This window comes from Onthophagus taurus, chromosome 6 (assembly GCF_036711975.1).
Source record: "Onthophagus taurus isolate NC chromosome 6, IU_Otau_3.0, whole genome shotgun sequence".
Classification (NCBI taxonomy): domain Eukaryota; kingdom Metazoa; phylum Arthropoda; class Insecta; order Coleoptera; family Scarabaeidae; genus Onthophagus; species Onthophagus taurus.
In genome coordinates this window covers 10613350-10636944 of record NC_091971.1, presented here as the reverse complement: position 1 = coordinate 10636944, position 23595 = coordinate 10613350, and the positions used below count along the sequence as shown (strand labels likewise).

Genomic DNA, 23595 nt, shown 5'->3' with positions numbered 1-23595 from the left:
AATTTTAGATTTAACCGGCATTTTGCTTGGATTTTATATAGTAAACGATCGCTAAATTTAGCAACTAAGATGCAAATTTTGAACTTGAACGTCACAGGAAATCGGAATAGCTCAAACTATAACCAAGCCACAAAAAACAACATCACGAGAACGAAATCACGAAACGAAAATTCCCACATTAAATTAACGAAAATCGAAACTTCAAAGGAACAATAATAACAGTTGTTATTTCTGTTATTTTTTAAGAGGTGTAAATTTATTAATTTCATTTTCAAAACTTGAAAATCCTTATTTTCTTCCTGCATTACGTTCAAACGCATTAAGGAATTGACAACATTGTTTTTAAGTTCAACCATGACCATCCAGACTATAAATTCAACGAGAATCCTGGTAAATATCTCACTGCATTGTTGAAACCATGTTTGGATACATCTCTTTGATGTTGGCCGCACGTGTAGGAAACCTTAATATTTTTAGGAATATTTTCAGAACGAAATTATTTGTAAATGAACGGTATCTTGTTTTAAAATTGATGTTTATATTCTTTGTACGTGTATTATTTTCGTATGTCGTTAATTATGTACCAAATTATGTATGTAAAACAATAATTTATGTTTAAATGAGGAGTTATGTTTTAAAAATTGCAGGTGCAAAAATATTTATTATTTAACAAAAAATCATTTTTATTATGATATCAACCAAATCTCCTTTGAAGTAAAATCTTTTGCTCCTTTTTTCTTTTCAGAATCTAAAAACATGTTAGAAAGAAATTTTTAGCTTGACATGTTTAAGAATCGTCTAAGAATAGTTTATATTATTTTTTTTAATGAAAAAAATTTGCTTTAACCAGTAGTTCTCAACCACTTCTTTATTAACAAAGACCTGAAGTAAAAAAATTATATATAAGTAATCACCAAGTAATCTAACTATCATACTAAGAAACAAATATTGTGGATGCTGTAATCAAGAGACATATTAATGAGATCATCAAGTTCCAGGTAAAAATTGAATATCATTCAGAACATGTAACTGAATTCCATTGAAGACCATCTAACGTTTAGCCATAGAGCGATACCACAATATGATGAAGTGTTCAGAAAATCTTGTATGATTTCTAGTAGGTATCGTGATTTGGTAAATCAATCTCGAATTTACCAAGATTTCCAAGATTATTTCCTCAGTTCTTGCAGAGAAGGTATGCGCGCATGTTCAGAACAATACGTTTCATGACATAGAACAGAAAGGTTGTAGATATACATCACAGCGTCTGCAAGATATGTAGTGAACATATACAGTACCCATTCGATGACAACCTCGTCTAAAAAATAATGAGATATAGGCTAGATTTGGACAAAAAGGGTTGTATTTAAGGACGACGCGTTAAGTGTCTCCTAATGATGATTTTATGAAATGTCCAAAATAAAGGAAGAACGAAAGCTAAACCTTACAAATGCATGTAACTGCAAATAGCAAGTTAACTGCTACCTATGGCCTGTGACTTTCAGTCTCAACATAATTAAATGAACCAGAATAGAATTAGCAGATCTAGGTATAAAAATAAGAAAGAAATTCCAAAAGCAGAAAGTTCATCATCCTGTTGAGGAAAATAAGAGGTGCATGATTCCAAGTGTAGTTTCACGCCTTAACATTCAGTTGGATAACCTGAAAAGTATTATATGTCTGAGTGCAGTAAGTAGTGAGCTACTAAGCATTATGAGACTATAATTTAATATAACTTTTCAAGCTTTGTTGTGGACTAGAAACGTCAATCAACAAAATCCAAAGGACTGTCAATGCTAATACTCCCTATAGGAAGAAAAAACCTTGGGTCACGTTAGTCGTAAAACTGTTACCAAAACCCACTTAATACTAACACCAAACAGTAAGGCAGATAAAGAAAGAACACATGGAAAAACACTAATCTGGAAAATGTTAGAAGTAACAAAAAAGGAAGTAAACGAAACAGTGAGCCCAAGTAATATATCGGAGGACAAATGGAATGCCCACTTTCAAGGTTGGTATACAGAAAGAAAAGATGAACATTCGCCGAAGAGCGAAGATTATAGAGTAGATGCTTAGGAAGTTGAGGAAATAGCGCAGGTTTTGGAAAAAAGACTATATAACTAAGCAAAAATGGATGGCAATAGCTAAAGAACTGCGGATGTAAACTGTAAATCAACGATTATTTGATAGAGAATAAGGTGAGAAAACAAGTCATCCAGAGTACTGAAAATTCATCTAGACCATCTGGAGGAACAATTACATATCTATGGGGACCAAGGCGATGGCAAAGTCTGCGTCAGATCAATAATATCATGTACTGCGAAGGCGCAGTCAACCACAGCGGAACCTAAAAGAATGATTCATACCAATGAGATGATGATTTTAAGACCAATCATTAGAGAATTAGAGAAGAAGCAAGGAAATTCGGAAGAAACGCAAGACGGAGAAGATGTGGTAAGATAGAACACTCTGAAATGCCGCCTGAACGATCTCTAAAAAGATGTTAACACCACAAGAAATGAAGGTAGAATAGAATGAGTAGAACAACCTTCTACAGCTTCGGCAAAGTAAAAGAAGACTACAAATCCAGCAAGCTAAAATTTGTTATACTATTTATTTAAATTTGTTAAAAAGAAACACAACAAAGGTCAATTTCTTGCTCATTGGGAAAAGCATGGATGAATTTCTCTTTGGATAATCTCTCATTAATAAATAGTAGAATTAATCTTAAAATCAGAAATGTATTTGTATACATATTTCAAGGTCACAAAACGATATTTATATTTATGATTTTTTCTCTAACATTTCTTGTATGAAATGATTTTGAAGATCTTATCGTTATATAGATAACAATTGGAATACACTTTTCGGCAAAATATTAAGTAGTATCGATAGCAGCATTAAATCCTGTGTAATTCTTTGTAAACAACACTGACTGCTGAAGAGATATGATCTCAATACTTAGTGTGGATTACATCTTACACCAAGATCACGTCAAATGAGATTTCGATAATTAAATATGTTTCTGCTTTTTTTTTTAATTTACGTATTATTAATGAGATGAAATGGGATAAAATAAAATTCACCAAAGACGTTGAGAACCACTGACTTAAACAATACAATTTAAAAATAGCATTAAATTTAGCAATTTCACCCACAACATTTTTAACAGATGAGATATTAATACTCGTTTCTAAAAATTCCTAAGAAATCACTCGATTTAGTTGAAGAATGCTTAAACCATACGTCATAAAAATAGACTCTTAGTGAGTGGGCATAAATTTCGTTTTTACTATCACTAAAGACTCACCACTGAACGAACTAATGGAATGATCGCCAAGTGGTTTTTGAGAATTTGCCCGGATTTATAAATAGAATGATTTTCGTACAATTCACCGATACTTTCTTTTAAAACGCTCAAATAAAGATTCTTTATGATTATTTATAAGTTTACGAATAACTGTTTTTATGTAAATATTGTAAATTTTAAGATCGGTTAAATAAAAATATCCCATTGGGAAATTTCTTGTTATTGCAACAACGAGTTAAATTTATCGAAAATTCAACCGACAATTTACTACGTAATTATCGTTGAAGACACACGGACCATAATACAGTAGCAATTTTAGACGGAACGATACCAATAAATTCCAAAATTCTTTTTGGCACTGATCACAAACAAAATGTAACGAAGGAAACTGGTTTGAAGAAAACAACAAGGGTTTGTTTTACAATTTGTATGTATTTGGCGTAAATATAGTATTACAATAACAAGTAGTTTATTACTACACATCTCTTGGATCAAATTAATGTAAGAGACAAAACAACAATCTCGTTTTTATATCACAGTCGAAAGTTTAGCTCAAGCTTGAGAATCTACATCGAGATACATTTATTTATATTATTATTTAAAAACGTTTTGTTCTGCCGTAAATTCCGTTTACAATATGATATGAATTCGAAACATTCACTTCATGATTAAAAAAACTACGATTTAACGGTATAAAAGATCTTAAAAATTATTATTTTTAAATAAATTTATATAACTTAAAAACGTAAAAATAAATCATCATTTTTCTCATAAAACTGAGAAAAATCGAATGGTCAGAGTACAAAATAAGACATTGATAACATTGTCTTCTTTAACGAACGGTTCCATCTTGTTCGTTATTATTGTCGGTTAGTCAAAGTGATGCCGTCGCCGAAAAATTTTGTCTCCTTTTAAGAACTCTTGATTTGTAAAGATCGCTTTTATGCCAAACTACTACGGTACCACCTTGATTTGGGTTAGGTACCACTTTTCCATTGGTACTACCTATTAGCGTTCCAATCATTTTTGAAACGGAAAACTTCCTAGTTTTTTGTGTCGCTTGTAACTGGCGGCAATCTGAAAGGACCATATCGAAAGCTGTGTATATCGTTGAGCTATTTTCAGCTACTGAAACCTCGTAGAATTGGCATCCATGCTGAACGGCTGTTGTCCTGCCATCGATCTCTTCAACCTGCAACAAAAGATTTTTTTGTATTACTCTATAATCATAATATTTATAATTTAGAATTGTTAGCAGGAAATCTTTGAAAACACGCTTAATTAAGTACCTCCTGCAGTTTATACGCGTGAATCAAACACGTGCTCGCGATCCCGGTTAATAACATGAAAATTACCCGAAGTTAACATTAATTACGTTAGAAAATGTAATCGAGAAAATATTTATTCAACTCGTTCCGAATAATAGTGTAAGAACAAGAATTATTTACTTTAATCCACTAATAAAACCCGTGTTGTACTAAAGCAAGGAGATTTCTTATGTGTGAATGTGAATAGATTTCGGATTTAAGAGGAAATGACCGTATCCTTTAAATTTCGAGCCAACGTTATTGAACGGGAAATAAAATATTTACCTCTCTGAGATGTTCCAGGTCAGATTTATTCCCCAGAAGGACTATCGGCATCTGGCTTCTCAGCTGCTGGACACGCTGCAGAAGCTGTTCGGCGTGATGCATTGAACTTTTTGATGTTATATCGTAAGCTATGATGCAGGCATCTGCCCAATATATGGCTTCTTCCGGGAATAGAGACATATCACTACTACAGACATCAACGATTTCAACGTCTAAGACTGCGTTATTAACCGTTAAGGTCTGTCTATATAAAAGATCTGAAACAATAAGAAAATAATATATAATTTTATGTTCATGTTTATTTTAACGATATTGATCTATTCTATATTTAGAATTTGAAATCATTAATGTCAAAAAAATGGCAACAAAAATCCCCATCATCACATAGACAGTTTGTAAATATCGGTAAATGAATACAAAAGCGTTATCGAGCAAATTCAATTCAAGTGTCCATGATTGGCAAGTGATATCGATGTGCCATTTCCAGGAGTTTCATCTACGTCATTAACCACTGATATAACCATAACCACGTAAAGCGAACGTAAAACAAAGTAAGATTAGTGGTTAACAAAACTAAACAAATAAAATAAGTCTTTTTGAAAATTCGTCATGTTCTAATTTTGGGATTACGCCTCCATATGGAGACGAGTCACGTACACGCGCTATTGAACTTATTGTTGGAGGATTGCGCTTTCGGATTCCAATCATCGTTGTGTATTTCTTATTTTGTATAGGAGATCAGCGGTAGAGCAGCGCACCAGGTTCGAAGGCATGCGAAGTGCAGCTGATGTATATATAGGAGACGTTTATTTAGGTATATTTAGCTAGATAGTCTGCCCCAGAATATATGGACACGTAATACGGTCACAATACGATAGATACACGCACAATATTTCGCAGGTGCACGTTTTCGTTACAATTTTCGTTGATGCGTTTTGCACACGACACTTCACAAAAGTTTTGAAAATTCGGATTTGAAAAACGTAGGTGGAGATGTCTTTGTTTGCGTCACTCGTTTGTATGTTTTGGTAGGGAGAACGTGTGTTTTCGAGATTGACTCAGTAACAACAAGTTTGTTTCATTTTGTTAAAAAGTGACTAAATAATATTATTAGTTACGATGATCTAATTTAAATTGGGTTGTGTTTCTATATCAATGCCAAAAAAGGATCAGAACTAATCCGTCGAGGAATGTTGGATTGGCTTCTTAGCAAAATTCCTGGCGTGTTTATACGAAAAAGAAATATTCCGCCACGGTGTGTAAATTTACGAGCAATGCTAATATTATTATCCTCAGCTATTTGGAGTTCTGGCACATATGTGTTCCCTTCCAGTTATGTCAACAAATTACCAACGGTTCAACGGGAATGATGTATTACCGGGGTTAACTTCGTGGCGAATTAAAATTCTTTGGTGCGTTGATAAATTTGATTCGGTGAGAATTTGGATTCCCGGGGCCAAACATCTTGTAGAATAGTCAATGAAGATTTTAGATTAATCGTCTGACTAAGCCGCGGTGAGGTCAGGTTGATGATAAACAACGACGCTAAAAAGTCTTCCTGCATACTTAGCGGTGCAGAATGGAGCGTGGTATTTTAATTAGACATGTGGTTGAGATAAAGTTAGACGTTTAGTCATCGTTGCGCTACAATAAGTAACTTAAAGTTCTAATATGAAGATCTATTTTTTTCGGCGCCAGGAAGAAATACCACGCATAAAAATATCTTTTTCAGATTTTTCTTTTTTTTTGCGCCCGTCAGCTGTGGCGGCGCCTTGAAGGAATTTACAGCCATAAAGTTTTTTAAACCTCTCGTATTTTAACTCTATAATTCAACGATTCGTCGCCTTCGAGTTGTTAAGACGTAATTTACCAATGTTTTATCGGCGAAGTCTCAAATTTTATTACAATTGTATTTCACAATAAAAAAAAGGAACGATTTAATATTCGATTTCGCTTTTATTAATAGGGTTTCCCATTAAATTGGAAAAGGAAAAATCGAAGGTCACTTAGAAATTTAAAGCAATTCAAACTTTGCCAGTTAAAACATTTTAAAATAAAATTGGTTAAACTTTTGGCCCATACACCAAAAGGTAAGTATTTCGGATATATGTACCTGAGAATTGCGTAGGAGATTTTGGATAACTTCCAAATTGTCGTTACATATCCTGTGTGGGGAGAAAAAAGGGAGCGCCACTCCTCTGGCTTAAGGTGAGGTCGTTTTTCAAATCTACGATTTTACTTTTTGCCCCCATTTCTTTTGACACAATTATGAAAATAGAAATGTCCCAGTTGATGTGTTTGTTAGTGGCGTTAATGGATTGTGAAAATAAAATCAACGTCCTCGTTCGAGACATTTCAATTTTTGCCCTCGAACTACAAAAACTAAAAGTTTTTAGGGGACGTTGATTTTGGAGCAAGTTCAGAGCAATATCAGCTTTCTGTTATGTTTACGTTATAAATTAACGAGTAGCATCCACGTGTAACTTCACTTCGTTTATTTAAAATTGTTAATTAAATTGAAACGTAAATGTTTACAATATAACCCTCATCATAAATGAAATATTGTTTCCAAGAAGATGTAAAGTTAACGAGAACTATCAATACAATTTCAGAAGAAAACGACAAAAATATTTTTCTGCAAACTGAATCAACAAAGAAATCAAAATGAAACCGGGGATTATAATTATAATTTCATGTCCTGTATTGCATATTGCGCAGATGACCTTATAAAAATATATTCACGGGTTTAACAAAAATTAACGAGTTCAATTCCTGGGATAAGTTTGTTTGTATTTTTTCGGGAATCATTGATCCCGATTTTTCTCACGTATACATTTCCGGGCCGCTTTTATGAACGTAACGCGATATGATGAAAGATAAGAGAAATATTCCGCAGAAGATTTTAACGAAAACTTGTTTCAAAATTTATTTGGACCAAAAATCTGTTGAGGCTTAGCCAATAATCGATGGTGCCAAGTTTATATTAAATATTTTCACGTATTGCTATTGAGAGGTTACTGTTCAAAAGCTTATTGCGCAAGTTGTTGTACATTAAGTTGATGTGCTTTAAAACGATTATGATTATTAGGATAGATCAATTTCGTGTGTGGATTATTTTTTTATGAATAATTTTATAATTAATCAATATAAATCCTTACCTGTATTGCTTCTATATTCGCCGATATAACGTCTGGTTAAATATCGAACTGTTAGAGCTGAAAATAAAAATAAAAACATTTTAATGTTGTTTATTATTGACCATGGAAAAGCTTTATTTCGAACAAAGAGCTGTCAATGATTTTATGCACCGGCGTTATGCTTGGCAGCTTTCTGTATCTTTGTGCGCTTCGTGTCATATTAGAGGCCTCATTCCTTCTAGTTTCATTCAGTTAATTTTAGGCATAATGGAAAATTTAATCGTGAATTTTACGACAAACAGGAAGCAGTTAATACGATTATGTAGTACGAGATATTTTTGGAATATTACCTGATTTTCCAACGTTCGATTTTCCTAATACGGCCACGCGGACCTTTGGGATGTGGTTTTTATCGTCTGTCTTCATAATCTAAAAAAGAAACGAGGAGAAAGATTTAAAAATTGTTTTTGAAACAATAAATATGAAAAGGTGGGGATTAACAAGCGAAAAATGCCCGGTTTAAAGCTAATTTATAAGTAAGATCAACTAATTTTGGACGGAACGAGACAAATTGTTAATAGGTAATCATAAAGTAGAAGATGTTTGGTGATATACGTTCCGTTTATTGGTAAACAGATATTTTAATTCAACGTTGACAGATATTGGCGTCGTTTTCGTATAGACGGGCGCCCGAATCCGACATGTAACAACGTCTACAAGCGTACACAAAAATAGAACCCTGCGAGTTAAGCATGAACTCCCAGCATACGTAGAATTCCTCACATAGCACTGTTGGCACGGGGCTTATATTTTATTATAAATCGTTAAAATAAACCCTAGCAAGTTCAAAAGTCTGGGGACCAGAGTTAAATGTTTAACTCAACGCAAAATTTGTTTTTATCATCACCGTTAAAAACATCCAACAAAACACCCATAAAATCCTATTTTTCTCCTTCCTTCCCGATAATAAAATTAAAATTAAACACGGTTTATCGATAGATACGTACCGTGGGTTTGAAAAAGACTGATTGGTAACAACCACAACACTTTCTATTGAATAACGAACTTTCTATTTAGTAATATTGTTCACGTTATACTCAATTATTAAGCACAAGTTAACACCAACTGAAACACTTCGAAGCGAGAGCCCGTAGGATCTGAACAAAATTTTCAGCTGCTGCCCGAGCTACTGAATGAACTCAGCGTCGCGACGCCGCCGTATATATTGGCGTCGTTTCCATGGCAACGTACCGGCGTTTCAGCCGATATCGGCACTGTAGCCACTGAAAACGTGTGCCAAGGATTGCTGTATTCACCCAAAACTGTAACATAAAGGAGATTCCAAAAGAAATTGATCATCCTATTCATCATCTTACTTTTTTTTAATCATCTCAACAATTTTAAATAAAATGCGTAGTTTAAAACAAAAATTTTACATTAAAAATAAACAAATTATGAAAGAAAAATAAACATAGTGAGAATGTTATGAAAATTATGAGATATTACTCTGCGTAGAAAACAAAATTATAGTTCTAAGAAACATGTTGTCAACTAATCGCTACAAAACAAGAAATTTTTTCAAAAAAAGAAATAGAAATGATTTTTCAAGAATTATGTGTAATAAAGCAATCACAACAATATTCTAAAATTTCTATTTTCGAGACGTACATACACATTCTAATATTCTCTAGAAAAAAAATCCAAAATAAAAGATTGATTACATTACTGTTAAATATTCGACGTAACCGCATAGTAAAAGAAAAACAAGATTGAAAAAAATCAAGGTTTAGCGGCGTAATAAATTATATCCGAATCGAAATATATTTAGTTATCCTTCCAAGTCAACGAAGGAAACGTAAATTACACATATAACCATAAAAAATCGTACGTATACGAACCCAGATTAAAATATATTGTTTTGAAGAACGTCTTTTGGCGAAGTTGCCAAAATTAAAAACCGGGAAGTGAAGCTATGTGTATAACTTGTCCCCCTTAATTGAGTCGCGCTCAAAATTGATCAACTATCCGATATATTACCGCTGTTATTAAAACGAAGGAGCAAAATACAAGAAGACATTATTTATGCAAAACGTTGTAATTACAGATTTAGACGGTTGTACCGGGTCGATAGTAAAGCTTTCAGCGACATCAATGCGTTCCCAGCGTATAAATTTTATTTGCACTTCTGTTAATATCGAATATTTGGCATGGTTGGTGAGAATTTGTCGCTAGTGTGAATAGTACGCGGAAGAGAAACGGTTTTTAGATGATTTTATTACATCTACGATCACCAAACTAACGTCATAACATACTCATTTTATACTAAATTTAATACTAAGTTATAACTAAATATAAAATTGATATCAAGTTTATTTTCATACAATTTTTAATACTTATTATATGTGGTGATTCAAAACTTGTTTAAATAACTATTCGAGTAACTCTGATTTCATGAGCGAAGCGGTAATAATTTTTCTAGAAAACTCATAACGTGGCGATTTTGACAAAGTCATACATAAATTAGTCATACATTTTGTTTTGTACTTTTTCCTTGAGTGACTGATGTAGTAATTCGTGGGTGACTTTATGGCAGTCTTTTGCGACAGTTTTGCGAAACAATAAAGTTCCTAGTCGGGCGATTTTTCTCTTCAATACCAAGTTAATTTTGAATCAATGATTGCACAACCCGATATCGTGAAATATAATATCATGAAATATGTCCAAGTTATTAACCTAACTTAATTAAACCCATATCTATACTGTAATTGTTGGCAGGAAATATCGATGGGATGGCGATTAGTATTATTTCCTTGAATTGTACAAAATCATGACTTCTAATAAAGTCGCTGATTCCAAGACTTACTCTCTTTTTTTAAGAAACACCTCTCAAAACTGATTTCCTATATACTTCAAAATTCCGGGTGCAAAAAGAAAAGATTTATTAAGCTCTAGCTACAACTGTTTGAAAACAAAATCTACTTTTTCCGATTTATTATAGTTTTGGATGTTAGTAATGATTGAATATTTAACTGTGTTGAGAAGCTGAAAGGATTCTCGTTCCATCATCTGGTCCACTTACATATATTATCGCCGATTGTCTGCAATATTTAAAGAGTCTGTTGGTAGTATACGATGTTAAGATTTCTGGATATACATTTGGCAAGCTTTTCTTCAGCTTATAAATCAGACTTTTGTGCCATATTTTATCAAAAGCTTATGCTACATCTACGACGTCTGTAGAACGATGTACTTGGTCGATTGTTGAATGCTTCTGTCTGAAGTCTAAATGGATGAGACATGTTGGTCTCGATCATCTTTGCCAATCGTTGTAAGCCTTCTCAGATATGTAAAATCAACATACTTATGTGATATTTTTTCTTGTAGGCAAGTTCTAATGTGCTAATGGGATTCGTTGCCTCTTGTATAGCTATCACGTTCACAAATTGATTCTTCGCGAGTAGTCTTTCTTTTCACTTCTTCTGGTTAGACTGCAAATGCACTGCAAGATGCTGTTAGTACAACTTTCACATTCAATTTGACATCAACTTCAAGAAACGGCTTCTTTCCGTTTTTTTGTCAAGGGATCAGATTTAGCCGTGATGATGCATTTATAAGATTTTGACAAATAAATTAAAACCATACATAGGTCCATAAATCCAGGACATAAGGATCCAGATTTTTTAAAATCGATTGAAACTTCGATTAATATTTCCTGAAACGTCTGACAAGTAGTGTCGATAATTATTTTTTAAACCAATATGATTTGTTTGTTGTCTTCTCACGTAAAGACGTCACAAATGAAAATGTATACCAAATACAACTGGTTGTGTATAATTTTTAGAATTCCATTTTAGAAATAGATCGAGTTTACATACAAAATGTTTCTTTCTGAGGTTCCCTCCTATATTTGTTTACATGCTTGATAGCAGATAAGTTACATACGTTCTATATAAAAAATTTTAACACCTTTGATAATACACAACTTTAAATAGCCTCATAATAGTAAGAATTGTTTCGAAAATAAATGCAATTCAAGTCGTAACGAAACTTTTCCACTTATAATTTCTTTTTTAACCTTGCGTAAGTTGTTAACACAACAGTACGGTTATATTTAAGCGACAACCAGAAGAAATCCAAAGTTATTCAAGTCAAAACGTTTCAATTCGCTGTTACGAGAAAACAGAAAACAAATTTGTTATGTAACATAAAATTTTTTCTTTATTAAAATGTTCTATGTGATCTATGATAATGTCTTATCTAAAGGTATTACTTTATTAATAAATGTTTTGTTTATTTTTGGTGTTATTGTTATAATGGAATTTGAACTTTTATCAGAACTTATATAACAATAATTAAAAAAAAATTAGATCAAAACACTCAAAACGTATTAATTAGCCACAGAAAAGGAAGTAAATATTTTGAACAATCTCAATGATTCTCAGATAATATTTACGTATTAAATAATAATCAATTATACATGTTCCTGACAACTTCCATAGGATGTCAACGGCAGACTGGAGGAGTGGATTACAGTTCGAAAAAGATTTCATTTCGATCTATAAATACAGTCTATATAAAACGCGAAATAGAAAATCTTCCTCACTTGGTGTTTGAATTTTTTTATTAACACTAAAAAGACAAAACCTCTTTAAATCTCTTTAACAACTTTAAAATGCTCAAAAAAACGAACACGTGTTCTATTCTCGCGTTTTGTTACGACAATTTGCACAGTTAACCGTTTGTTTATGACAATTTAGTTGGTGATTTTACGTGCCAAATGTTCTCGATTTCGTAAACGTTTAAATTTTATCAAAGTTTGTCCTTCAAAACTTTTTTTTAACTCTATAATTCCTGTCGGCTAAATCAAAGAATAAAATTAAAAAAATTATCAACAATAATCAATTAAGGATTAAATGATGGCTTAGATTAGTTTTGCTTTGATCTGTACTAATTAATTTGAAATAATATAAACGCAATTAACCCGATTGGGTTACGTAAATTTAAAAGGTATCATATTGCTCGTTACTTTTTAATTCAATAATTAATTAAATATTTAACACCTCTCCGGCAGCTCGTGAACATCAATCGAAAATTTGTAAATCGTAATACGAGTAATTTAACGTTTCCGTTTTCAATAAATAGTTGGAACACAGTTTAAAAATGCTTTTAATGTTTCCTGTAAATATCTCTTCCAATTGAAATATGTTTATGTTAAATCCTTCAATGAACTGTCGATTTCTTACCGATCATAACAGAAATCGACCTTCAATTCTTAATTTGTGTATTATTTGTGTATATAGAACGCTCGTGTCCTCAGAAAAATATGCAAATTCTTGATAGGAGAGAGAGAGTTGTTTATGTATTTTAAATATTGTTAGTGAAAATCGAGCGTAAACAAATTTCCTCTCAATATGTCAAAATTCCGGAACGAATTCATTAATTCTGAGTCAATCTTCAAAATTAACACATAAACGATTGCTCATTAGAGATGACGTAAATTAAGCTATCCATTTATAGTGTTGTTGGTTTTAATATAATCAATTTTGAAATTTTCTATTGGAAAAATAATAAATCCACGTGCCCTTTTTATTACTTTAACCACGTTAACTTGCAAATATGATCGATCTAGGTCATATTCGAGGGAGAGATCTCAAAGGAATACCCCACAAGTAAATAGGTCGTTGTCGTTTATTAACATGAAGCTGTCAGCAATTCATTATTATCAATTTCACATGGCACGTGGAAGTCTTCGTTGAATGTGTGTACGTAAAACCAAGTAAATAGAAAAGGGTTTTAGGAATTTCGACAAACGTTTATATCGCTTTACGTCGCAATACCTAAATAAATGCGGTAAATACGGAAGCTGTTGTACAAATTTTGTTTGGATAGGGCGAATTACAATAACAGACGTATTTGTAATATAAAGATAAACAAAAGGTCAATAATGTTTGAATATGAAATACTCGGAAATGGTCTAATTAACTAGATAAATTCATTTAAATGTTAACATCTCATAATTTATTGTGATTACAAGATTACATATTAATTCATTTCTATTATTTTATGTGTTTGTTATCAGTTTAGAGTTATTCCTTGAATGTGAGGAAAATATTTTCAGTAGTTCGTTGAAAATGTTATCTTTGTTAAATTTATTCAACATTTCTAGGTAAAATAATTATAAAGTTGTACTAAAACAATATCTTTTATTATCTACTGAAACGTTTCTGAGATGACTTAATGCATTTATATAAAATTTTTTATTCCAAAGTTATTAAACTTCATTTAACAGAACTTTCTTTTTTAGAGTGGTAGTTCATCAATTTTAAAAATCAATATTCTTGATCATTTAAGATCTTTATCTCTTAACCATTTTTACATAAAATCTGGATAAAAAAGATCAACGCAAGCGACGTGTGCTTTGATCATGCACCATTTCTAAGCAACATTTACTCGCATAACATTTTATAGGCAACACTTTAGGTTCAACAGCTTAGTTGAAAAACAGCTATAATAGTAGGTATTAGCCGATTGTGGAACCTCCTCCTGGAACAGTCAACAAGGAGGTTCCAGAATTGGCTAAAGTAAACCAGAGGAGATTTGAAAATCGGTTAAGGACGCATTACATGACCTTGGCTTTGACCGTTCAAGGAGAAGATGCCACCGGCCTTGATTTGGAATGTTTCAGCATCTGCTAATGGTAACCTAGGAATGAAGGTTAACCATTGATCATTAAAATTAAGGTCATTAAAATTTAACCTTGAAATTAAGATCATTAAACATTAAAATGCCAAGACTTGAGGAGGTAATTTTGACCAACCCAACATCTACAATGGTTAATATTGAACTGATAGAAAATAAGATTACAGTGTGTTGGATTTCTAAAGGGTGATCATTAGCAGTGATCTTATTATTTAGTGCACTCTTCTTTTCTTTCTTGACATTCATCTGCATTTTAAACCAAACTGAATTATTTGACGTAATTCTTCTTAAGGTACATATGTAACTGAATGATAAGACTTAGGATCTATCAGGTTTAAGGTGATATTTCGATTCGAATATTGAATGAAGTGAAGGACGTTGCAGATTGGAAGATACTACCTGTTGTTTCACTTAAAAATTGCACATAGGTTAAATATCACGACTTTAATTTCTCGATGTTGATTACAAGCATGTATTTGAAATTTTCTTGAAAGCAAAAACATAATTGTTGTTTTAGATAATGCGCCAGTATACAGATATGTTGAAGTTGTAACCCAGAAAGAAGAATTTCAAGGAGAGAAATGCAAAATGTCGTTTTACTTCAAAGTAATCCCCACAGAATTAAAGCACAAACAGAATTAAAAGTCTTGATGTACTTCTCAATCGTTTTGATTTTTTTCTTTTTGATTAAGTGTGATTCATTAGTGATAATTTTTGTAATACTCACTATTAGATTTTACCATGTTCAGGTGTAAAAATCGCAAAGATCATTCAACAAATTTTACCAAATTCTTATTTCTGCCCATAATCACAGGACATTACTAATAAATTCCCCAACAAATAGAAAAATTATAATAGCCCTATTCGTGTTACAACTGTTGAAATTATTCTTGATTTTGTAACAAATAGAAATTGTCAATAAAAATTTTTAAATGTCACTTTTTAGGTAAAACCATTAAAACTTTTATGACTAAAATTTTTGCAAATGATTTAAAATCTCACAGTGATGGAGAGATTGGTGATGCGACGATGTTGCTGTAAAAGCGGATGTAGTGTTCCTAAATGTGCCGTCCTTATCATACTGATTAGCATGGTATGAAATTCTAAAAATTTAATTTTTAATTTACCGTTTTATTTTTAATTTACCTAAATTTTATTTCAGGCATTATCTGGACTAGTCTGTGCAGGATCAATATATGATTTAAAAAAGCAAAAAAAAGGGGCTGGTTTAAGGAATGCGATTTTACAAATAGTGATGAAATACGACGAGAACGACCTTTTCGCAGAATATAGAGTAATGACTTTATCTATACAACTAAGTATAGTGGTAATAGCGAATAGTGCAATAGGGTTTCTATTTGGTGTATTTGCTTTATATGGAATAATGATGGTAAAAGAATAATGTTCGAAATTTATAACATTGATCAATATTTATTGCAGCGGAAAAAATATTATGTACTTCCTTGGTTAGTTTTTAATGGTGCATCATTAGTGGGATTAACATTCGTTTTTATCGTCTTCTCTGTAGTATTTCCATTGGGTTTGGTACTATTGATTATAGTAGGTAAGGAAATTAATAACACAAATAGAACAAATCGCTTTTAGTAACCATCTTTACATCTTTTTCAGTGCCTTATGGATACATCTATATCGTTGGACACAGTTTCTTCTTTCGGCTTGCAGCAGCTGAAGCTAGGGCTAAGGAGAGTGACTCATTTCATTCATCCATGCTTTAGTTATTTAGATAAAGGGAATGGAAAAAAATCAGTAAATTTTAATAAAGACTTAATCTTAAATTTTTTTAACTGATCTTGTCAATTTATTTTTTAGATGTCATTTTTTGGTATAACCATTAAAACGTGTGTAATTAAAATTTTGCAAATGATTTACTTTCAGTTAAAAATCTCACAACTATGGAGAATTTGGTGATGCGTAAATGTTGCTGCAAAACCGGCTTCGGTGTCCACAAATGTGCGGTATTGATCGTTTTAATTAGCATGGTATGGAACTGGAAAAATTATTATTATTGATTATATGTTTTAAATTTAATTCAGGCAATTTCCGGATTAATGTTAGCGGGGGCCATTTACGATCTACGGACACAGAAAGACGGCAAAAATATAAGAAATTGGATGTTACAAGTAGTTATGAAATACGATGAAAATGATTTATTTACAGATTATAGAGTAAGGACGTTGTCTGCACAAGTAGTTATTATTACAATAACGAATAGTGCAATTGCGTTCGTATTTGGAATAGCTGCTTTATACGGAATATTAACGGTAATGAATAATGATAAAAAATGATAAATTATCCACAACTTTTTTAGCGTAAAAAATATTTCATCCTTCCTTGGTTAATTTTTAATGGTATATCATTAATAGGAATAATATTTATTTTTGTCATCTTCTCTATACTATTCCCATTGGGCTTAATACTACTGACCTTTGCAGGTAAGGATAATATTTAATTAATAATATTAAAAATGAATTGTTTGCCTATTTTATTTTTCTTTTAGTCCCTTACGCATATATTTATATTGTTGGACACAGCCTTTTCTTTAGACTCTCGGCAGCTGAAGATAGAGCAAGAGAAAGTGATTCATTTCTTAATACATAAACTAATTAATGAAATAAATAATGAGCATCAAACCGTATTGTGGTATTAATTTAAATAAAGGTTAATCAAAAAATAAAATGATAATGTTGGTAATATTTATAACCAACAAATAACCAAATTGATTCTGTAACAGATAGAAATTGTCAAATAATTGTGTAAACGTCATTTTCCTCTTTTGGTCTAACTATCTAAACGATTGTAATGAAAATTTTTGCAAATGATTTAATTTCAATTAAAATAACCCATAATAATGGAGAGATTGGTGATGCGAAGATGTTGCTGCAAATGCGGATGGAGTGTTCATAAATGTGCCATTGTAAATATTATTGTTAGCATGGTATGAAAATTTAACTACCTCTAATAATTTTATGATTAATGTATTTTATTTATTTTTTTTTGACACAGATATTGTCCGTGATGTTATTTGTATCGTCCATATGTGATCTAAAAGAACTAAGAAACTCACAAAACTATGAAAGTTTCAGGAATACACTTTTACACGTTGTACTGCAATACGACTCGCATGATCTTTTTGCCGAACATGGTGTCATAGTTTTATCTGTACAACTTACCATTATTATGCTAGTAAACAGTATCGTGGGGTTTGCATTATGTGTAGCTGCTTTATATGGAATATTGATGGTAAAAAATCAATAGAATAAGTTTATCAAATATTTTGAACAATAATTTGTTTTTTAGCGTAAGAAATATTATGTACTTCCTTGGTTAATATTTAATGGTATGTCACTAGTGGGATTAACATTCCTTGTTGTCATTTTTTGTGTGGTATTTCCAGTGGCTTTAGTACTGTTGTTTTTAGTAGGTAAGAATTTTAATAATATTAGGTTATCCAATAAAAGTGTTATTAAATTAAAAATGATTTTAAAATAATAGTTGACTTCTCAACTTAATCTGTCCTTCTCAAATCCAATCCTAAATCTAAATACAACTCTACTCAAGACTCATTTATTAAGTCTGTAACGACGAACGTCCATTTTTTGTAAATAAATCTACTACAGCAAGTGTAATATTTGATTTATTTGCTACCCATATACTATTTGGTTTCTATATTTAACTACTATTATTAAAATCGTTTATTACTTAAAGAATTTCAAAACATAAAAGTTATAAATTAAAATACTTGTTATTGGAAAAACCATAAATACAACAATTCATACACATTAATTTTTTCAATATTTATTTCTTTTTAGTCCCTTACGCATACATCTATATCGTTGGCCACAGCTTTTTCTTCAGGCTTGCAGCAGCAGAAGCTAGAGCAAGAGACGGTGAATCATTCATTAATTAATCATCATCATATAATCAAAATTAATTGTAAAATTGTAAAAAAAATATATGAACAACCAAACGATTGTATTTGTGATATATTTTCCATTGTTGTTATTTTTTTAAGTCGTTCCATCTTCCATAATTTGTGATAACTCAAAATAATAACTATGAGATATCAAGAATGAAGGCAAAAGTAAAGCTGGAATGATAACAATATTTAGTTTTAATAAAAGTTATTTAAAGAAAAATCTTACGGATTATAAACAGAACAATTAGGGCTTTGGGGTAAATTAGTGTTATTGAGAAAGTTATAAAACTAATCCAAATCATTAATGTCCCATTTAGGATTAACCATGGAAGAATAAATTTTTTCTTTGTCTAGAAATATTTATTAAAATAATTTATTAAATAATTCACAAAATTAAGTTCACTTGAAATATAGCGAATACATGGAGGATATTAATTATTAGCGATACCATAAAAAAGATTCCAATCGATAATAAAATAGCTATATATTGACTACTTTGATTCGTGTTTGTTTCGTTTATTTTTACGTTCAAAATATAACTCAAATTCTTTATTAATATTTCCAAATGTGAATCAACAAACCAATAACTAATAATAATCACAGTAATTGTTAGCATACCAGCAGACATAAACTGAAATATTAATAATTATTTAGGTCGAAAAATTTATTTAAACATTTCAAATACCAAGTGAGTTATCGCACATATTTTAGTTAATACACTTAAGGTATTTTTTCCAGGAAAACAATGTGGCGTTATCAATGATTCCATTGATTACAATCAATTTTTTTCTTTGTTTGTTTATTTCTTGAGTTAAAGAAATCCACTATAATCTGCATCGAGATATGATGGCACAAAATCCAAAGCTAATTTATGATAATAGCTATGCACAAGAACCCAATGATAAAGGTATATAACTAAAAGAAATTGAGTTTTAAAGAAATCAAATCAATTCTTATTAAAATTAATTTACTTACGACCAAGTAATACTACAAATATAAAATATTCAATGATGATGAATAATACAGAAGCTGTTAAAAATAAAAGCACTATAAATGATCCTTGGATTAATAACCATGGAAGAAGTAATTCTTTAAATCTCTAAAATAATTTTGCTGTAATATTTTTTTAAATAAGTTATTTAAATAAATTTATACCAAATATATCCCAACAAAAGCCGCTATGTATAAATTTAAATGGATGAGCATAAACAGGAAAAAAACTCGATAACATCGTCTTTCTAGTTCCACGTATTGGGCGTGTGCAGGAGTTAACGGAATTATACTAATTAAAACGATTATTGCTTGAATTAACTGCAAAGAAATATATTTAGAGTAACAAAACTTGCTTAAGTTTTATATCCAGGTACTTCTTTCTATGAGTTAAGTTTTATAGAATTAACAAACTTTTTAAAAGGTTGTGAATCAATCGAAGCAAAATAATTACTTCCATATTCATTGTTCTTAAATCCTTGATAACTTGAAACGGGCGAAATGAAAATCAATGAAGTAATAATGCATAACATAAACCACAACTAACCATATCTTTTCAAAGCTCTTCTAAGATAACCACATTTCTGGAATATTGATAAAATCGAGATTCATTTCTCGAATATTGTTTATGAGATAAACAGCTCATAAACAACGTGGATGGTCATAAACAGAAAACTTAACACATCATTTAACAGGGCTCCCAAAGATGATTTAGCCAAGGAACCATAAACCATTCCAAGATTACTGAATAAATTATCTGCGGTAAATAATTGGAATTTTAAAATTTATGGAAAAAATAACATGATCTGTATTTTGGCCGAAATCAGAGAAAAGTCAAATTTAAGACTTGTACGAGATCAACAAACGTACCAACCTAATCCTATTTTTTCTTTCATTTCTTTTATCGTCCGAGTTATGTTGAAACAGGAAACTGAAAGAATTCGCTAACTCTCTGGTTAAAAGACCATACAAGATAAGTACAAACGGTTAACATCTAACTTTACAAAAAATGGTGGTTTCGACTACAAAAAATCTACATGATCTTATCCTCGGGGCATCGTGGAGAAGACTTTGGCAACACACCTATTTCTCTAGCGAAAGCTACATGATGGACTATTATGCAGACGTTTTACTAAAGAAAACTACCTAGTTTTACTTCAGGAGGTTCTACAGTCATGGATACGACAATACACTTACTACGAGACATGTAGATCAGGATGAAATGTTGCGATGCACACATGTTAGTCAGGATATGCTAATCATGTGGCTTCCTGAAACATGTCCATTACAAGACAAAGCACTACTGCACTTACGAGACTTACCTGATCCATATGTTTTGTGTAAGTGCTCTAGGCGAAGACGTCTTTTTGCAGTTCTTATGCTATAGTGAACCTGCATTTGTTAGTATCGACTAGGAGTCAGCCTTGAGACATTATGGCTGCTTGCGTTATGCAACACACGTTCATTATCTCCAGACAACCCGGATGGTGCGGCATCTAAGAAGTGAAAAAATGTTTCCAAATATAACTCGAAGACGGATCGCAAATTTTCCATCATCCGAAAATCCGGTAACCCTAACTCTTGGGTTTCTAATTGGTGCCACCTGGGAAATAGTTTTCTTAGGTACGCGTAATGGTGAAGATGCGACAATGACCAATGCTATTCGATTTATGCTGAATTCGTACAAGCCAAGGTAGTGCTCGTGCCAAGGCCGTAGTCAACAATTTTTCTCTGATATTACAGTCATGGCAACCACAATCGCTGCTAGCTAAAGCCACCACCTCCAGTATGCACACTTTCGCTGGCCTTGATAAGATTTAAACGCTGGCCTTGTAAGAATTGTTGCTATATTCGACAGAGCCACGACGTATTTGGGCAAGCTGATTATCATCGAACCTCAGCTGACTACTCAAACCCAACCCAACCTAATCAATATTTGAGTTTCGCGTTTTTGAAAATGAAGTTAAAAAATATTTGTCCAAAACGGTGTAAAATAGAGAAATGAAATCTTTTTGATCTTATAGGAGAATACTTAAAATTAAATTGCACCAAATTTATAGTTTCCTGGAAGAACAATTTTTTATACAACAATTTAGACATCATGACTTCAATTCGACCATTTTGGAAGATACGGTTCTGAGGTTGTTAATGTCTTAGTGCTATACAAAAAGGGAAAAAGTTGAGTATAGGCCAGTCCAATTATTTATAACCCCCTTTTTGGATTAGTAATCTAAATTTCATTCGATTGTAGAAAAATACATTTTTAAAAATTTACCATAAATAATCCCGTCCAAAATAGGGCTGTATATCTTATGCTGCAACCTTTCGGTCCACATGCGTGTCTTATTTGAAAACTTTCCACATTTCCCATTAATAATTGTTTAATACAACTTAAAGATTACAAAATATTTTAAAAATAGCAATAAATTTTTCAGCTTTATCCCTCAATGAAATTGTCATCGTGATTGATAATATAATAAAGTAATGACAGTCAACGTGTTAATAAATAATAACGTCAAATCCAAAATATTTCTGTTTAATAATCTTTATTACAATAAGAATTATATAACATTGTTGTTTTATAGGTGTAGAATTGGCTCAATATAGAGATGTGTTCAAGAAAGACATGGTATATTTAAATTCGTTATTGGATCGTATTATTTATGCTTTTATTAATTTTATTAACTCCCTATCGATTGTTACCAAAAGAGGTGTTCGCTTTTAGGTGAATATATGTCAAGGGTATGATATAATTTTTCCCTGTTATGGTTTCAAAATCTGATGTTACGTATTTTAATAATCCCCTAACAAGAATATCACGTTGAGATGCATGTTAAATTTTATTGACCTAGTTCGTGGTACATTATCAAACGAAAACAGTTTACGTGGATTTGTATTTACCATTCCTAAAAGTTTCAAAAAAAATTCCATTCCTATTTTATTGTTCGCGGATCATCTCATCTCCCTTTGAACCTGTGTTTATAGAAAGCTCTTATGCAATTTCATCACCCGGAAAAAATAAAAGCGATTTTTCCTATAACGCGCTTTCTATTTGTTATGTAAGTATGAGCTTCCTCGCTTATTTTCATCAAAGCGCTTTTCGAATGATCTTCATTAGTTTAAAAAATCTAAAAACAGTCACGTTTTCTGAACTGTTGGAATTTAGTTAACAAAACAGATAATGCGTGTGCATTGTTATTAATACGTCCCGTCTGTATCGCTTCCGGTTAAACCACGTGACCAAACCCGGACGTCGCCGTTTTCGTCTAGTTCTCGCGTTTATTTTAGCGGTTCGTTTTATTACGGCCGTCCTGGAATTTGGAGCTACTTCTCGATTTTTTTGAGACCCGGCATTGACCCAAATCATCTGTTAGAAAAAAGGAAGAGCCGGAAGAGAGCACCTGGACAATTAGTTTTGCTGCTCACGCGAAGAATGATTGGGAAACAGAACCCGGAGGTGAAATGTTTACCTGGAAACATAAATATTTTCGAATTCCACCTTGATGGAGTCACAAGGAATAAAGAAGTGCCGCATCAAAAAAAAAAAGAGGAAGAAAACTAGATCGGTCTGGTTGGTATTAGTATTAGGAAATTTAGAGAGAATTTCACAATGAAGTCTTCCGCAAGTGCAAGTCTTGAAAGAAAGTAGGGTAAATCCTAGTAAATTAGAATTGGGATTTGTTTGTTACGACTACTTAAAAATAAATAAAGTGGATTTTTTTGAGTTACAAAATCTTTAAGGAATTTTCATTTCGTAAATAAAAGGATTTAAACTCTTTTTACTAGCAAATACCAAATCTTTAATCCGAAAACAAATCAATCAGAATCCTAGATGTTATAGAAATACACAGAATAGCCAAATCGTAATTCGTCGGTACAATTGTTTCTAAAATTACAGTAGAAATAATATTATTTCTTAACCTACCC

At 31.7% G+C, this 23595-nt stretch overlaps 2 protein-coding genes and 1 long non-coding RNA gene across 6 annotated transcripts; 1 reads left to right on the top strand and 2 right to left on the bottom strand.

Annotated features, from left to right (window-relative positions):
• Nucleotides 1-3725: 3725 nt before the first annotated feature.
• On the bottom strand, nucleotides 3726-9241 carry LOC111424402 (ras-related and estrogen-regulated growth inhibitor-like protein). Its single transcript, XM_023057916.2, has 5 exons — nucleotides 9050-9241; nucleotides 8393-8471; nucleotides 8064-8120; nucleotides 4906-5162; nucleotides 3726-4505 (listed from the first exon to the last, which is right to left on the bottom strand). Exons 2-5 carry the CDS (start codon nucleotides 8466-8468, stop codon nucleotides 4188-4190), a joined length of 708 nt encoding a protein of 235 aa, XP_022913684.1. The 5' UTR covers nucleotides 8469-8471; nucleotides 9050-9241; the 3' UTR covers nucleotides 3726-4187.
• A 6414-nt stretch (nucleotides 9242-15655) lies between these two features.
• Nucleotides 15656-18733, top strand: LOC111424413 (uncharacterized). Of its 4 annotated transcripts, none has more exons than XM_071196927.1 (12): nucleotides 15656-15834; nucleotides 15904-16131; nucleotides 16182-16305; nucleotides 16371-16508; nucleotides 16572-16584; nucleotides 16638-16717; nucleotides 16796-17023; nucleotides 17071-17194; nucleotides 17260-17697; nucleotides 17766-18002; nucleotides 18060-18183; nucleotides 18572-18733. In XM_071196927.1, exons 4-9 carry the CDS (start codon nucleotides 16377-16379, stop codon nucleotides 17358-17360), a joined length of 678 nt encoding a protein of 225 aa, XP_071053028.1. In that variant the 5' UTR covers nucleotides 15656-15834; nucleotides 15904-16131; nucleotides 16182-16305; nucleotides 16371-16376; the 3' UTR covers nucleotides 17361-17697; nucleotides 17766-18002; nucleotides 18060-18183; nucleotides 18572-18733. The 4 variants fall into 4 exon arrangements, with proteins under 4 accessions (XP_071053028.1, XP_071053029.1, XP_071053027.1 ...); XM_071196928.1 differs by having other exon boundaries at nucleotides 16638-16741; nucleotides 17126-17194; XM_071196926.1 differs by having other exon boundaries at nucleotides 16638-16741; nucleotides 18060-18179.
• On the bottom strand, nucleotides 18532-22135 carry LOC111424408 (uncharacterized). The gene is made up of 7 exons (XR_011640700.1): nucleotides 21944-22135; nucleotides 19834-19989; nucleotides 19654-19777; nucleotides 19364-19593; nucleotides 19082-19309; nucleotides 18905-19028; nucleotides 18532-18849 (listed from the first exon to the last, which is right to left on the bottom strand). It is a non-coding gene; the product is annotated as an uncharacterized lncRNA (long non-coding RNA).
• Nucleotides 22136-23595: the final 1460 nt, after the last annotated feature.